Raw genomic sequence first — 15,535 nt, 5'->3', positions numbered from 1 at the left:
TATGATCTCATTAACTCATCTACAGAAGGCGTTTTGCAGAGGCCGATAATCACCACAGACTTTTTTTAAAGTCCAGAGTATTATTTCAGCTTTATTCTCAAACTGATCAATAATATATTTTTCTGAATAAAGCCCTAATACTCCTTCGTGCTTTGCTCCAACCCAATGACTATATAAAAGATGCTTTCAGTCGTCGGTTTAAACCCGCAGTAACAGATAACAACCATTAGAGGGCAGCAGACTTCTCTGTTTATTCCGCTTTTTCAGGAAGAAGAAGAAACGCTCCACACCACTTCCGTAACTGCAGTGATGGAGGTAACCTCTGGTGGATGTTGTTCCCTTAAGAAAGTCCCTCTGTCAGAGACGGAGTTGGATTTCTGCGGTCAGGCGTATTCCGTGTCCGTCCTGAAACCCGGATATTGTTGTCCGGAGACTGACGGGAACTTCAGAGCCGACGGGACCATCACTCTGATAACGGGACTGAAGAATATCCTGGTCGACACTGGGGGGCCGTGGGACCGGGACTTCCTTCTGACGACCTTAAAAAAGAGAGGTTTGGACCCAGAAAACATTGAGTTGGTCGTGGGCACCCACGGACACTCAGACCACATTGGAAATCTGAGTCTTTTCCCAACTGCAAAGATGATTGTAGGATATGACGTCAGTGAAGGGGACAGATACAGTCCCAGCGAGCTGGCAGAGGGACAGACTTACACCGTTGATGAACATGTGAGTTTTTCATTTTTGTCACAACACACACTGAAATTTAAAGGTTGAACCGAGAGATTTATTTCTTATTTTGATCTTCATTTAGCTGGAATACAACACACTGAAACCACCGCGATGCAAACACGGACTGTGTGTGTGTGTACCAGTTGTCATTACTATTTACGCAGTAATGAACTATTACACTATTTACATTTACATAATTACCTTAGGGATTAATAAAGTATTCTCATTCGGATTACATTAATTCTCGCTGAAGGCATCAGAACTATGAATAAACACATGAAATTCTGTAGTAAACAAGAAAAGTGTGAAATAACTCAGGACATGTTTGATATTTCAGATTCTTCCAACATGTTTGATATTTCAGATTCTTCCAAACAGCCTTTGCTTTGAGTCCTGCTTTGCTCACTCTTGGCGTTCTCTCCATGAGCTTCATGAGGTCGTCTCCTGAAACGGTTTCCAACAGTCTTGAAGGAGTTCCCAGAGATGCTGAGCACTTGTTGGTCCTTTGCCTTCACTCTGAGCTCCATCTCATCCCAAACCATCCACACTGGGTTTAGGTCAGGTGACTGTGGAGGCCAGGACCCATCAGACCAAAGCACAGATGTCCTCTGGTCTAATGTCCACTCCTTGTGTTTCTCAGCAGCTGTTTGACCATAAAGGCCTGATCCACACAGTCTCCTCTGAACATGTAGAGATGTGTCTGCTACTGGAGCTCTGTGTGGCATCTATCTGGGCTCTGATCTGAGCTGCTGTTAACTTGTGATTTCTGAGGCTGGTGACTCGGATGAATCCTCAGCAGCAGAGGGGACTCCTGCTCTTCCTTTCCTGGGGCGTCCTCATGTGAGACAGTTTCATCGTGGTCTTGATGGTTTTTGTGACAGCACTTGGGGACACATTCAAAGTTTTAGCAGTTTTACAGCCTGACTGACCTTCAGTTCTTAAAGTAATGATGGGCTGTTGTTTCTCTCAGCTGATTGGTTCTTGCCATAATATGAATTCTAACAGTCGTCAAATATGGCTGCCAGCTGTGCACCAACCTGACTGCTGCACAACACACCTGATGGTCCCAACCTCATTAAGAAGGCAAGAAATTCCACAAATGAGCCCTGACAGGCTCACCTGTGAGGGGAAACACGTCAGGTGACCCCATCATGAAGCTCACTGAGAGAAGGCCGAGGGTTTGCAGCGCTGCCAACAAAGCAAAGGGTGGAACTTAAAATATAAAACATATTTATCACTTTTGTCTTTACTACATAATCCCATATATCTTGCTTCATATAGGTGACGTCTTCAGTTTGTATCTACAATGTAGAAAGTAGTAAAAATAAAGAAAAACTATTAAATAATTTCAACAATAATCTCAAAATTTGAGTCCTGTGGCAGAGTTGGTGATCTCGTTGGTTTTTCTAAATGTATGTAGTGTTTTTAAATAGTCTTGTTTCATCCACAGGTGTCTATAGTTCCCACTCCAGGCCACACAGGACAAGATATCAGCGTGCAGGTGAAGGGGACCTCAGCAGGCACCGTGCTGATCGCAGGAGATCTGTTTGAGTGCTGCTCAGACGAGAACAGCTGGCGGGATCTAAGTATGAACGCTGCAGTACACGAGGTCAGCCGCCAGGAGGCCTTACGTACTGCCGACGTGATCATACCAGGACACGGACTTCCATTCAGAGTTCTCAGGAACAAGTGACTCCAACTTGTGAATTGAAGGGACTTTACTGAATACTAGGAGCTCGACTCGGATCATTCAAGCCAAAGTTAAGAACTTCTGGCAGGAAGACAAACTTCCACATACACCACTGTGACACTGAATGTAGTTTTCTGTGAATTGCTGTGGGATTTTCTACATTTCTGCCTTAATTCGCTTACCTTTCACAGTGGACTGAGAAAAAACATTCTCTGGTTAATGTTAAATGAACTCATAATAAAACTTGTATGGACTTTTCAACATGTAGCTGCAAAGTTGTGGTGGAACCACTGACATCAGCACACGACACAAATGAGGTCAGTGACAGGAAATGTTTATTGTTCCACTATTAAAGCCTCAAATATCAAACTGGTGTCTACAGAACATTTGTTCACAAAGAAATCTCCATTGTTTCTTTATCACTGTTGGTCAGCAAGTTTATAACCGATCCTGAACTTCCAAAGAAATCCAAACTCCGTTGTCTGTAATCATTAATGCGTCATCTAATAAAGACTATTCAAAACGAGCTGGGTTTTGAAACGATGTAATGGATTAAAGACGAAGAAACAAACTTTTGTGTCCCACATGTGAAGTTAGTCTCGGACATACAGCTAAACAAACAGGTGAGCCTGAAGCTACATGTATCTGCTCGTGTCTGGTTAAAGTCATTTCCACAGCCCAAAGACAAATTCTTCTCTGAAAAGATCAAAATCATCGACGTACCCTCACACAGACCCACAGCTTGTTATCAGTGTGTTATCAACACAAATGCATGGAGGTGCATCTGTGACATGTGACTCAGCTGATTTAGGGCTCGTGATGAGAAAATACATTTTCTTTTTTAAACATTTAGTGCTGTTGACCTTTAGAGGGCTCGATATCAAAGAAGCAAGGATCGATGAGTTAAAGAGAACTCCTTTGAAGGGGTGATTTGTTAAAGCCCCACCTTTAGCTGCATCTGAGGACCCATGAGAGCTAAAACACAAACATGAACATTTTATCTGTAAACTTGAAAATGTGGACACTTGGTGAAAAGCAGAACTCTGCAGACTCAGCGTGTACAGGAGGGTGTGCGACGAGCCTCCTACATAAACTGTCTGCAGACTCAGTCGTTCGCACCGTCGCGCTCTTCCTCACTGATTTGAAGAACTGTGGGAAGAACTACGGCCCACTCAGGAAGTCAGATATGTGGGAGGGTTGATAGGAGGAGGAGGACCAGCCAGTCTGGATCCTGACATGCAGTTTTGTGTGTGGTTGATATCCGACTGTGATGAAAGGTCACGTGTTTGACGATTTTAAAAAAACAGCAGAAAAAGAGAAAAAACAAAAGAAACTTGAATTAAAAAATTTATTTTTACATAGTGAAAATATTTGACAAACACGAGAGAGCCGAATTAAACTCTACAGATTAATATGTTAATATGCCACAGCATGTCTAATACTGAAACACTCTTTAAGCCTGACACTTGTTCTGCTCCTTCAGTCACATTTACATCTACATAGTTCTGCCACTGTAGAACTATGTAGCCCCAAAACGATGCCAGTTTTGGGGCTTGTTTTGTGTTTTTTCCTATTTCCGTTGTGTTTTGTGTTCTTTTGCAGCTTTTTTCTATTTGCTGTTGTTTTCTTAAGTTGCAGTCCACTTGACCTCTCAGGGTCACTGTTAGTTGGGGTTTGGGGAAGGTTGGGGTAACATCCTGTCAGCTGTGACTGAAGAAAGGTTTGTTCCACTGATGTTTCCTCCAACATCCAGATGAACAGAACCCGGGTGATTTGCTCGCCTCTAGAGGGATCTCTCTTCTAAGATATAAATATGATGTAAATTTAACATCAAGCTAGAAGTAAATCAAGCTCAGCATTATTCCTGTAAGCCAGTCAATAATAACTAAAACTTAAAAAAGACAACGAGCCTCGTCTGTTTTGTCACATGACTTTGAATTTAGAAAATAGTCATTTTTATTTTAATACAAAGATTTTTAGATCTGCTTGGAGATGACCCAATAACATTTGTAACATAATTAATTTTGTTTATGTTTACACAAACAATAACAATATGAGAGCAAACTACAGACTGTGTGTGGATACATTTCCATAACACGTACAGAAAATGTAAAGAAAGTATTCGTACCACACACACGTGTGAAAACTGAGCAGAGAGAAGCTGACCGATGTCAGCACAGGAAGCTGCCTTGTGGCAAAGATATCAGCTCACCACAGAAGTGCTCTTCTTCTGCTTCCACTGGATCTTTATAAATTTAATCATCAAACAGGTAAAACTCACACTATCAGCGCATTTACAAATTACCTTTAAACACTATTTTATACTATTTAACACTATTTTAGTACTTGTCACTCAGCTCTACAGAGGGTAAAACCAAACCAGAAAATTGTGGGGAATGTTATTTGTGTATCTTCCTGTCCTTACCTTAGTCTGTGTGAACGACATGAAACTGAAAGAAATGTAGTGGTTTGAAAATGCACTGACTATTTCATGTTATTTCAAACATACACAAATAATGTTTAGAAACAGAGATACTGTTGTACCTTTGCATGTCTTCATGGTGTGAAATGTTTTACAAATTGTCAAAAAAACAAAAACCCAGTAAACTAAAGTAAAGCGCAACATTTGGCCAAACGTGGATTTTCATTTACAAGCTCTCAGCTAAAATCTTCCAGGTAGCCAATGACTTTTCAGCTATTTGTTATAACCAAATGGAAATGTTACAGTGAATGAGCTGTAAACCCAGAGCACTTGTATGATGTGTAATTATGAAAGGTAACATTAGAAGTACTTTTAAGTACTCTGCAATAGGCTCTTATGGTGGATTTGGGATCTTGTAACAAAAGAATACATAGGACGACTAATTTTTCATCATGTCCATTCATTTCTTTTCTCACATACATATTTGAGTAGGTTGGGGGATATGCATGGCAACATATGTGATAGACTGTTTTACATTCGTCCTCCCAAACTACTTAAGGACATATGCCATTTAAAGTGCTATCTTTCCTGATAACGTGTTAGTGAAGCAATAAGTTTATACTGTGTATGTACTGTTGGAGCTACAATGCCTTTTGAGTACAGCTTTTACAGATTATGTAGCAAAAACTCCACAGAGGGGGATTATTTTTCCACGATTGCACCCTGTGGAAACAGCTTTGCCAGACTCCAGATTTTTATTTCCTGTGCGTACACGCAGCATGATGTGCTGTTCTGTTATGAATGGTTAAACTGGAGGCATGCAGACTAAGTGCAAGTGCAAGGCCTAGACGAGAACAGGCAAGAGAGCAGGACTGAGTTGCATGTTCTCAGTTAAACACATGCACACACTTGGGCCATATGGTGGTGAGGGTTTAAGTGAAGCCAGTGGACTGTGACTCGAGGAACAGATATGGTCTGGGGGAAGGAAGACAGGAGAATTAGTCCATGCATCATTTTCGAGTAATCTCTCCACAACCATAATTTACTCAAATGAGAGGGATACACTGAGTCCAAATTCCTCGGAGTCATGCAGAGAGGCTGAGAGGGTGAGCAGGCAGGAGAGGAGAGGTGGAGTTTTGAGAAGGAGGTGCTGTAAGAAAAACCATTGGGTGCAAACATGTCAATCTCCTCCCTCAATAGCTGTCTTACCTTCTGCTGCTGTGCTGGAGAAGGGGAACTGGCCACGCCCATCTGCCTGTGCTGCCACCAGCACGCACTCTTCTCGCCTCAGCCCCCAGCTCCTCACTACCACTGCCCGAGCCTTCTACCAAACTCGTGACAAATAAGCTCTCCAACTCTATTACCTCACACAACCCTCGTCTTCCTCTCTCTGTGTCCACTAGAGTTGGATGTCTTAAGACCTGTCTTGGTCTCGATACCAGTCTCGAGACCACTTTTACGTGGCCTTGGTCTTGTCTCGACTTTGTCTTGGTCTTGGTTTTGGTCTCGATACCTTGTGGTCTTGGTATTGTCTTGGTTTAGGCGGTCTTGACTACAAGTCTAGTGTCCACTCAGTAATCTCTGCTCCCTTTTCTTCCCATAGACCGTTCAAGTCCTCCGCCAGTTATCCCTGCAATCCCAGAACTGTTATTGTTACTCTGTCACTGTAGATAAGTCATTTACACTCTAGCTAAATGCGTACTGTGATCTGCTGCTGGGGTCCGCCTGAGTTGCTCCTAACAAACTCACCTTTAAAAAGACTTCCGCTTTCTTACAGTCAGTGGAGAATACTGTGCTAACATCCTCCTTCACAGCACGAGGCGGCTCTATTCCCCTCTCTAACATGTGTTCAATCACATTGAAGCCAGTGATTGGCTCCTCTGCCACCCTATCTTCCTGAGCTACTAATACTGGTACTAGAAGCTTTGACTGCGGAGCCTCTTCTGTGGGTAACCTGAATGTGATTTCAGCCCACCCAGCAAATAGCCAATGATAGAGCTCAATCATCCTTGTAGTGTCCCTTCAGTGGTATGAAGCTGTGCGAGGGCGAGGTCTGTTTTAATCACTAACATATTGCAAAGACTTAGGCCTGACGACGGCTTCAGTAATTCCAGCTTCACTGTGATTCGTTTGAAGTCCAGTTTCGATTTGGTGAATCAGGTTGGAGTCTGACAGTTTGTCTTTCTTACACCAATTCAGAACTGTGTGTGACTGTGTGTAGTCACTTCAGTGAGCTGCTTCACTTATGGTTCTGATCAGCGTGTGCTTCTTTGACTGTTTCCCAGCTGAGATAGTAGTTTGTAACATTGCTGCCGTAGTAATCAAAGAAGCTTTATGTTGACATGACATAAGTTACAGTTATTTGATTGACGACATCTGAGCTGAACATGAATTGTTCTTTGATACTTAAACCTGCAACAAACCTGTTTTTTTCATGCATTATTTTTTCTGCTTTCTCACAGGTCACGATGTCCATCAGCAACACCACTACCTGCACCAATGACAGTACGAACCACTTCGACATCATCCACGTGTGCTTGTACTCCTTCATCTTCATCGTGGGTCTTACTTTGAATGTTATAGCTCTGGTATTTTTTTTTTGTCAAATCAAATCCAGATCCCCAACAGTTGTCTACATGACCAACCTGACCGTGGCGGACTTTTTACTCATCCTCACATTGCCAGTGAGAATCTACTACCACCTTGGATTAGAAGGCATTCCTCTGGTGTTGTGTGATTGCCTTGGCTTGATCCTGAAGGCCAACATGTATGGGAGCATCTTATTCCTCGCTTGTATTTGCTTTGACCGCTGTGTCGCTGTCAGCTTTCCTATGTCTACAAGAATTCAGAGAGCAAGACAGAAGTCATGGTTGATTTGTCTTGGAGTGTGGATACTGTCCTTTGGTCCAAGTGTGCCAATCTACATCCTCAAGCGTGAAAATGTTTCTTTAAATGTTACTAAACATTGCTTTGATAACCCACCGGTTTATGCCACACAACCAGCAGTAGTTTTTTCCACTTTATTTCTGGGGTTTGGGCTCCCTTTAGCAATTATGCTAGTATGCTCCTGGATATTGGTTCATACTGTTCAAAAAAGCACTGTGGCTCAGACAAATCTGCTGAACAGCAGAAAGATCCGGAGGATGATTGCTACAAGTCTGCTTATTTTCCTATTCAGTTTCTCTCCATACCATGCTACCCTAGTTGTCCTCTCCCTGCACAGAGAGCCTATAACCTCTAGAACTTGTAGCGGTATGCACCCCATGTTGGCTGCATACCGCTACAGCCTGGTGGTGGCTTGTCTAAACACAGTGCTTAACCCCATTGCGTATTATTTCACCACAGATACCTTCAGGAAGAACATGGTGATAGGCACTGTTCAAAAGATGTTCCCCCTGTACAATCTGAGTTCAGGGCAGAGATAGCTGAGTGCTCACAATAGCTGAAAGATGTTGGAGGATCTCTTAGTCCCACTTAGCTCCATGGGTCACTGTTATCCTGAAAGGTGCATTCTGGGCATGTTTTCCTCAGTTGTCTGTATCTGTCTGTCTTTGGTTTATGTTCTCACCAACATCATCACCAGCACGAGTTCTGTTTTTCTCCTTTGTGCTCTTTCCATCACATTTGATGAAATACAAGCAGACTGTGAAATGACTTTTGCTTTTCTCTATATTGCTATTCAACCTTTAACGTCTTATTTATGAGGTGTTGTTTAAATGAGGGTCCTTCCAAAAGGTTCTTAACTCACTGGCATTAATTTTAGTTTTAATATCAAACCTGCAGCACAGCACAGTGCAGCCAGAGACACTGTTTCATCAACCACCAAGGCACGTATTATGCTTGCACAATACTAAGCCATCACAGGGAAGTGTACGGTGGTTTCTCCACAACAACACATCTTGCATAATCTTGTATATACTATGTCTTCACAATGGTCATAAAGGTTTTTTTTTTTTTTTTTTTACCATGCAATAACAGATTCTAAAAACAAACAATGTAATGCACAAAGCTCATGGAGATGCAATAAAATAATATTCTATTATAAAAAAGTAGAAGATAATATCTTTTATTATACACGTTTGAACTACGTAAACATGAATTGCTATTGCTCTGCAAGGGTCCATTTATTCTGTTCCAAATTTTTTTAGTGCTGTCCGCATTAATGCGGCAAATCTCCGCGAGTTAAAGTGGATCGCCCCGTGCATAGAGCTGCATGGCATCAATGCGTTAGCGTGGTTAGCTCGTCAACACGTTGATGCCGTGCAGCCCCACGCACGGGGAGATCCACCTTAACTCGCTAACTGAGATTTGCCGCATTAATGCGGTCATGGCGTTAACATCATTTTAAAGAGATTAACACTGACAGCACTAAAAAATTTATATAAGAAGCACATAAACAGATTATCTGATTATTAGCAGCTAGCGGCTACGTGACTCCCGCTGAAGCAGTAATATTGTATTTAATTTTTCACACACTGCTTCTGTGTGTTGGCTTCGTTTTGTTAAATAAATAATTATACGATGTAAGATGTCTGATTTTGTTGTTCACCTGAAATTGTATGTGCATCATCTGAAGACCATATTATTTATTACTATGTTCTGTTATGTTGGATAGCACAGGGGCCAAGACTTGATTGTATTCTTTCATCATTTCTAAACCTGTTTCCAAAAAAGTCAGGACACTGGACACAACAAATCGAATGTTGTAACTTTATCTTGCAAGTTCAGCACCTGGACTCTTTTACCAGAAAGCAATGCTGTTGGAAACTGTAGATAATGCGTCTGGTTAAAAGCCCATCTCTGAAACAGAGCTTGTCTGTACACCAGCATATTGCAGCTCCAAAACATGTATAATGAATAAATGAAATGATATTCTTGTATTCTCTGTGTCAAGTCGCTAAATGAAAAGTCCCCTGCTGTTATCTCCTGTCTCTTTATTGTTGTCTGTCCACTTTGAAAAGGTCACAAAACTAAAAAAAACAAACAAACAACAACCTGGTGGCTGTTTTATTTTGCATTCTGATTGGATGAGGACATGATGATAACAACCTTCAATCATCCTCCTCATTAGGTTCCTCATCGTGGGAGTTTCAAAGGAATATCAAAATTGGACCTCTTAGGCTTCAAGTTTGCTTATTTCAGCCTTTATGGCCAAACATTTTGTTCCATCAGTTTACTGGGGAGTTCTCACTAAAGTAAGATTGTTGGGAAGTTGGAAACTTTATCCTGGCTTTTCATTGTAAAGCAGTGGCTTCTTAGGTGCTGAGCAGCCTTGGAATTGTGATAAAGTGAATTTAAAGTCAAATAATCTTTCTATAAACACATTTTGGACTAAATGTATGAATGCATGATGCATGAAATAGATGCAGCAGTTATGCGATAAATCTAAAGAAATCAAACCATCGATGTGTAACAATAAGAAAAGATGCGGGGAAAAAGTACCGAACACATGAAGAAAGGGAAATCACATGGAAAGTCATGACATCAGCTGAAATCTGTCAGTAATTAGAAAGCAATCCTGTCACTTAGTACTGATTATTATCAGCTGGTTCAGGCCTAATTGATGGCCAATAAAACGTTGTGTCATTACCAATGTGCCACACAATGGACATTTCATGATATATAAAACCAGTGAGCGTCTAAGGACTGTTGCAATCGTATTGCTGCGAAACATAACGATGACATTGGTTACAGAAGAATGTCTAAACTACCGAAGCTTCCACTGAGGACTCTGGGAGCTGAATTTGCATGAATGGAATAATGTACTGAGACATTCCTGACAAAAATCTACCAGGAGGATGAACAAAGAGTGCATGTTTCAGCAAGACAATGATGCCAAACACACGGCCAAGGAAACTCTAAACTGGTACCAGCCAATCAGCTGCCCTGAATCCAAATCTATGGGGAGTTATAGCACGGGCCACGGGACCTTCAGGATTTGAATGTGTGGGAGAATGGGCCAAAGCCACACCTGAGCAGTGCCTGCAGCATGTTTCTTCATACAGACGGTGTCTTCAAAGGTCATTATACCTCAGCATCATACAAAGTATTCAACTTAAGAATTTACACAGCGTTTTTCTTGTAATTACAATTGTTTGCTGAAGTGAATAAAACAGTGTGCTCTGTAATTGAAGGGCAGGAACAGCTTTGGTGTTTCTGACTGTGTGGCCACCCATGGCTCCAACACCATTGTGAAGTTTGCTGATGACACAGTGGTGTTGGGTGCCATCTCCAACAACGATGAGGCGGCCTACATGGATGAAGTGAAGAATCTGGCATCGTGGTGCCAGGACAACCACCTCCAGCTGAACGTCAGCAAGACCAAGGAGCTGGTGGTGGACTTCAGAAGGGGTCAGCACAGAGACTACAAGCCCATTATCATCAATGGAGCTCCAGTGGAGAGGGTGCAGTCCTTCAAGTATCTTGGTGTCCACATCTCCTCAGACCTGACATGGGCTGCCCACATTCAGGTCCAGACCAAAAAGGCTAGGCAGCGCCTGTATCACCTACGACAACTGAGGAAGTTCAGGGTCTCTCCAAAGATCCTCAGGATTTTCTATACAGGCGCTGTGGAGAGCATCCTCACACAGAACATGACATCGTGGTTCGGGAACAGCTGTGTGAAGGACCAAAAAGCTCTCCAGAGAGTGATCCGTACAGCAGAACGCTGCTGCAGGATTGCTCTCCCCCCGCTTCAGGACACCTACACCAGGAGATGCCGGACTAGAGCAGCGCAGATACTGAAGGACCCGTCCCATCCTGGCAACAAACTGTTCCAACTTCTGCAATCTGGTAGAAGGTTCCGCATCTTCCGGGCAAGGACAGAGAGACTCAAGAGGAGCTTCTATCCCCAAGCCATCCGGGCCCTAAACACACACACCCGCCCTCTCACATCATCTATAATTGACTGAGTCAGGACTCTTCCAGATACTAAACCAAGGCACAATGTACATTTCAATTCCTTTAATTTTAAATATGTTTATATTGTCTATCCTGTAAAATAGTCAGATGTCCATTCATATTAATGTACAGAATTCACCTGCTTGCTGCTACTACTGCACATTCACCCAATGTGTATATACTATATATATATATATATATATATTAATGTTCTTCCTCTACATCCCCCCCCCCCCCCCCCCATTTTTTTGCACATGTCGAGGAGCGTGTCAGGCTACATTTCACTGTGTGTTATACTTGTATAACTATGCATGTGACAAATAAAGAACCTTGAACCGTCTGCTTTTGCTTTGACTGCACAACTTTAACAGACAGATCTTTATGAGAAGTTGAAATTGTGTTCATGTCTGTGGCTTCCTGTGGTGTGGTTGTCTATGTGTGTGATCTCTAAAAACAACAGACCTTAGACGCAAAGGCTCTAGTTTTGCTGTAACTTCCTCTTGTTCAAACTGAAATGCTTGAATGTGTAAAGAAACTGTATTTTTACTTGTGAAAAGCATGCCGCTGTGGCTGTTTCTTTGCGAGGACCAAATTAAGTTTAAAATCAACATTTAGAATCAAAGCAATCGGAAGGTTCAGCTGAGAATGCTACTTTAAAAATCTGAACACTTCATCCAGCATTAGGACCTGGAATATCAACCATGTCTTTTATTTTATTCTTCATCATACAACTGTACAGTTTTACATTGGCATCAGATCATTTCCCTTATGTTTTAAAGTAGTATAATAATGTAATATTTAAAGACACACAGAGGTGGATCAGCCCTATAATAACACATCAGTAGAGCAGAGAGCAGAGTACTTCACAAGCCTTCAAATGAAAAGGTATAAATACTCAGAGGGTCTCAGGCAAGGAGGCGTTTGCTAAATCACTACTTTAGTTAGTGGTGGATACGCGACGATTCCTGACCAATAAGTGCTTTTATTTTTGTAGCTATGGTACAGATGTGTTTGTCATTTCGATGTATTACAGTGACAATGTAGGACAACTATTAATAACAAAATGCATTAAAAATAAAAAGAAGAACAGCATTTTTTCACTTTTTCTAGGATTATACTTTCTGGCTTTGAAGCTTTATCAGAAGCTCACAATCACATCTTCTTTATAATAAAGGCTGTAAGGACATATCTGCAAATACTCAGTCAATCAATCTGAATAATTGGTTGATGTGGAGACCGAGGCCACATGGACGACACAGTCGTTACTAAACACAGTAGCATTCCTACGTTATGGTGAAACGGTTTACATATTAGTTAGTTATTTGTACACTTGGGCAATGAAGCGTACATCTCAGTGTAAATCATGCAGTGTAAAATATAAGCTTTTGGTGACTCCAAGTGGTTGAACAAAAGGATGGGAAAAGTTCTTGCAGACATTCATGTAAAATTGAACATCAGGAAGAACATCTACTTCAAAATGATCAATAATTTATATTATTGATCATGAAAACAATGTGCACACTTACATTCTTGGGCAATGCACAGTACCTACAGTGCATCTCGTAAATTAATTCATTTGTAATCCAAAAACACAAGATTGTTTAAAAGGCTTTTTTGAGTTAATTTTCCTTTGTTAGGATAATCTGTGAGCACTTTTTTGTTTCTTTGGCTGTAGTGTTTAATATGATGGTAGGTTCTAAAAGATTTACCGCAAAACAAGTCTAATTTATATCACCAAATTCCACAACAATTCCTTATTTAACATATCACCAGGACCGTTGTGAAGTGCCAGGAAGATTGCAAAGATTTACACTCCAGGGAAACTAAACAACCTCTTGCTGAGCCAGTGGCACAACACAGAAGAGCTAACTCTCCTAGGCTTGCAGATTTAACTGAATTAACCAACATGCCACTTTTAATGAAAGTAGAAGACAATCTGACTCGAGGGAAGTCTCTGTCCCTATCACTCATGGGAAGGATTGCTTCAAGAAAAATGGTGGTTTGATTATTTTATGTGATCCCGAGTGAACCATCAGCTGCCTGGTTCAGATCTCTGGATTCGTACATTTCTAAATTCCTTTGGAAATATAAACCTGCACGTATCAGCTGAAAAATGCTACAAAGGGCCAAGGATAAAGGAGGACTAGAGCCGCCTAACTTTCAACACTACTTTTTAACCAACAGGCTTCAGTTCATCTCCGGATGGTTAAAACACGCCCACTAAGATGAGCCTTGTAGAACAGGCACTGTGCAATAATCTGGAGATTTCTGACCATTTATCAGCTCAAACATCAAACGACATGAATGCTTTAAAAGCATCAACATCAGCTCCTCTCTGACAGCATGGTGGGAGTTTCTAAAAATAACAGTCTTCATGAATCCCATGCAAACGTACACCTATCTGGAACAATCCGGACATATTACAAAACAATAATATGATAAACTTCACAGATTGAAGTCGTAAAGGAATCAAATACTTGGAACATATTTTAGAAGGAACAGACTTTATTCTGTTCGACAGATTAGTTCTACAGTACGGGTTCAACAAGAAAAGATTTTTAGAATATCAACAAATGAAATGTATAATAAAAAAGAAATTTAAACCTAATCAAGTCTAAATGAAAAACACCATCAAGTGTGCACAGTTTCTCAGAACTCCCAAGTTATATATAGGACGCTCCTGTCACGGCCTGGGGGGTCAGCAGGACGTTGATCGGCCATTTCTATCTTTGTCTCTCTCCTCCTCTCTGTCGCCGGGGAAGAACTCACTGTGGGTTCACGCCCACGGAAGGGGAACACACCTGATGCCCATCAAGGCGATCGGCATTTAAGCCAGAAGGAGTCTGCTGGTCTTCGCTGGATCGTTGTCTGCCACCCGTCAGTGAGAGTCAAAGTTACAGCTCAGTTAACATTGTGAACGTTGTAATTAATTCTCGTTTCCTCGTCTACAGGACTCCTGGATACCTTCCCGTGTGAATCAGTGTGTGGAGAGTGGAGAGTGGACCTGTGGTCATGTGTGTGTGTGGAGAATTGGAGAACGAGTGACTACCCCTTTGGATTTCCCTGGAGCGCCGTCCCTCACCTTGTTGTATATAGCACTGCCCTGCACTTCCTGTTTATACACCTGGTGGATTCTGTAAATAAATTCTTGTGTACAGCTGATTCTGGCTTCCTGCGCTTGAGTCCCCCACGCTGAACCGTAACAGCTCCCCAAAATAGATGAATCAATATCCCTTCATATTATGTCTGTGAAGGTTCTCAGTCATCCAGGTCATCGAAGTCTAAAGAGCCTGGAAAGAAAAGTTTCTTGAAAAACTTCAAGAAGTCCACACATTTTTCTTTAGAAGCTGCTTAGATCCCTTCCTATTGGGAAATGGGAGGTGGATCTATCAGTCCGAACAAACATCTGGTGTTAGATTTATTTAAAAACCCATCCATCCATTTGTCCTTCTCAGGGGCGCTGCAGCCTACGGAGCCCATGTTGTACTCGTATAACGATGCATGTGACAAATAAATAATTTTGGATCTTGAATTTAGTTTCTGGTTTTCTTTAATGAGTTTTAGATCTTGGGGTTTGTTATTGTGCCTCCTTTGTGCTCCATGTGTCACGTCTAGTCAAGTTTTCATGTCTGTTCTCATGGTTTCCTTTTTAATTTTGCGTGTCTGTCTCACAGATGCAGGCTCCCCCCACCTACGAGCCTGCATTTGGGCCGTTTCATGACAGCTGCCGGTCACGGACAATGACTCCCACCCTCTCCGTAACACACTGAAGAGCGATTTCTTCAACCTTG

At 41.7% G+C, this 15,535-nt stretch overlaps 2 protein-coding genes across 2 annotated transcripts; both read left to right on the top strand.

The window, feature by feature from the left end:
• The first annotated feature begins 250 nt into the window (after positions 1-250).
• On the top strand, positions 251-2,791 carry mblac1 (metallo-beta-lactamase domain containing 1). The gene is made up of 2 exons (XM_082527534.1): positions 251-729; positions 2,183-2,791. Exons 1-2 carry the CDS (start codon positions 310-312, stop codon positions 2,423-2,425), a joined length of 663 nt encoding a protein of 220 aa, XP_082383660.1. The 5' UTR covers positions 251-309; the 3' UTR covers positions 2,426-2,791.
• Positions 2,792-4,634: 1,843 nt separating this feature from the next.
• Positions 4,635-9,031, top strand: LOC309702899 (lysophosphatidic acid receptor 6). Its single transcript, XM_082527533.1, has 2 exons — positions 4,635-4,692; positions 7,307-9,031. Exon 2 carries the CDS (start codon positions 7,313-7,315, stop codon positions 8,267-8,269), a length of 957 nt encoding a protein of 318 aa, XP_082383659.1. The 5' UTR covers positions 4,635-4,692; positions 7,307-7,312; the 3' UTR covers positions 8,270-9,031.
• Positions 9,032-15,535: the final 6,504 nt, after the last annotated feature.

The sequence above is a fragment of the Aulonocara stuartgranti genome (genome assembly GCF_965226115.1).
Source record: "Aulonocara stuartgranti genome assembly, chromosome: 3".
In the NCBI taxonomy this organism is placed as follows: Eukaryota; Metazoa; Chordata; class Actinopteri; order Cichliformes; family Cichlidae; genus Aulonocara; species Aulonocara stuartgranti.
Note: the sequence above shows the minus strand (reverse complement) of the source record. Positions and strands in the feature narration are given on the sequence as shown.

Coding starts and splice junctions, on each gene's coding strand:
- mblac1 (XM_082527534.1), top strand. CDS start 310: ATGGAGGTAACCTCTGGTGGATGTTGTTCCCTTAAGAAAGTCCCTCTG. Junction 730..2,182: donor CTTACACCGTTGATGAACAT/GTGAGTTTTTCA, acceptor TTTCATCCACAG/GTGTCTATAGTTCCCACTCC.
- LOC309702899 (XM_082527533.1), top strand. CDS start 7,313: ATGTCCATCAGCAACACCACTACCTGCACCAATGACAGTACGAACCAC.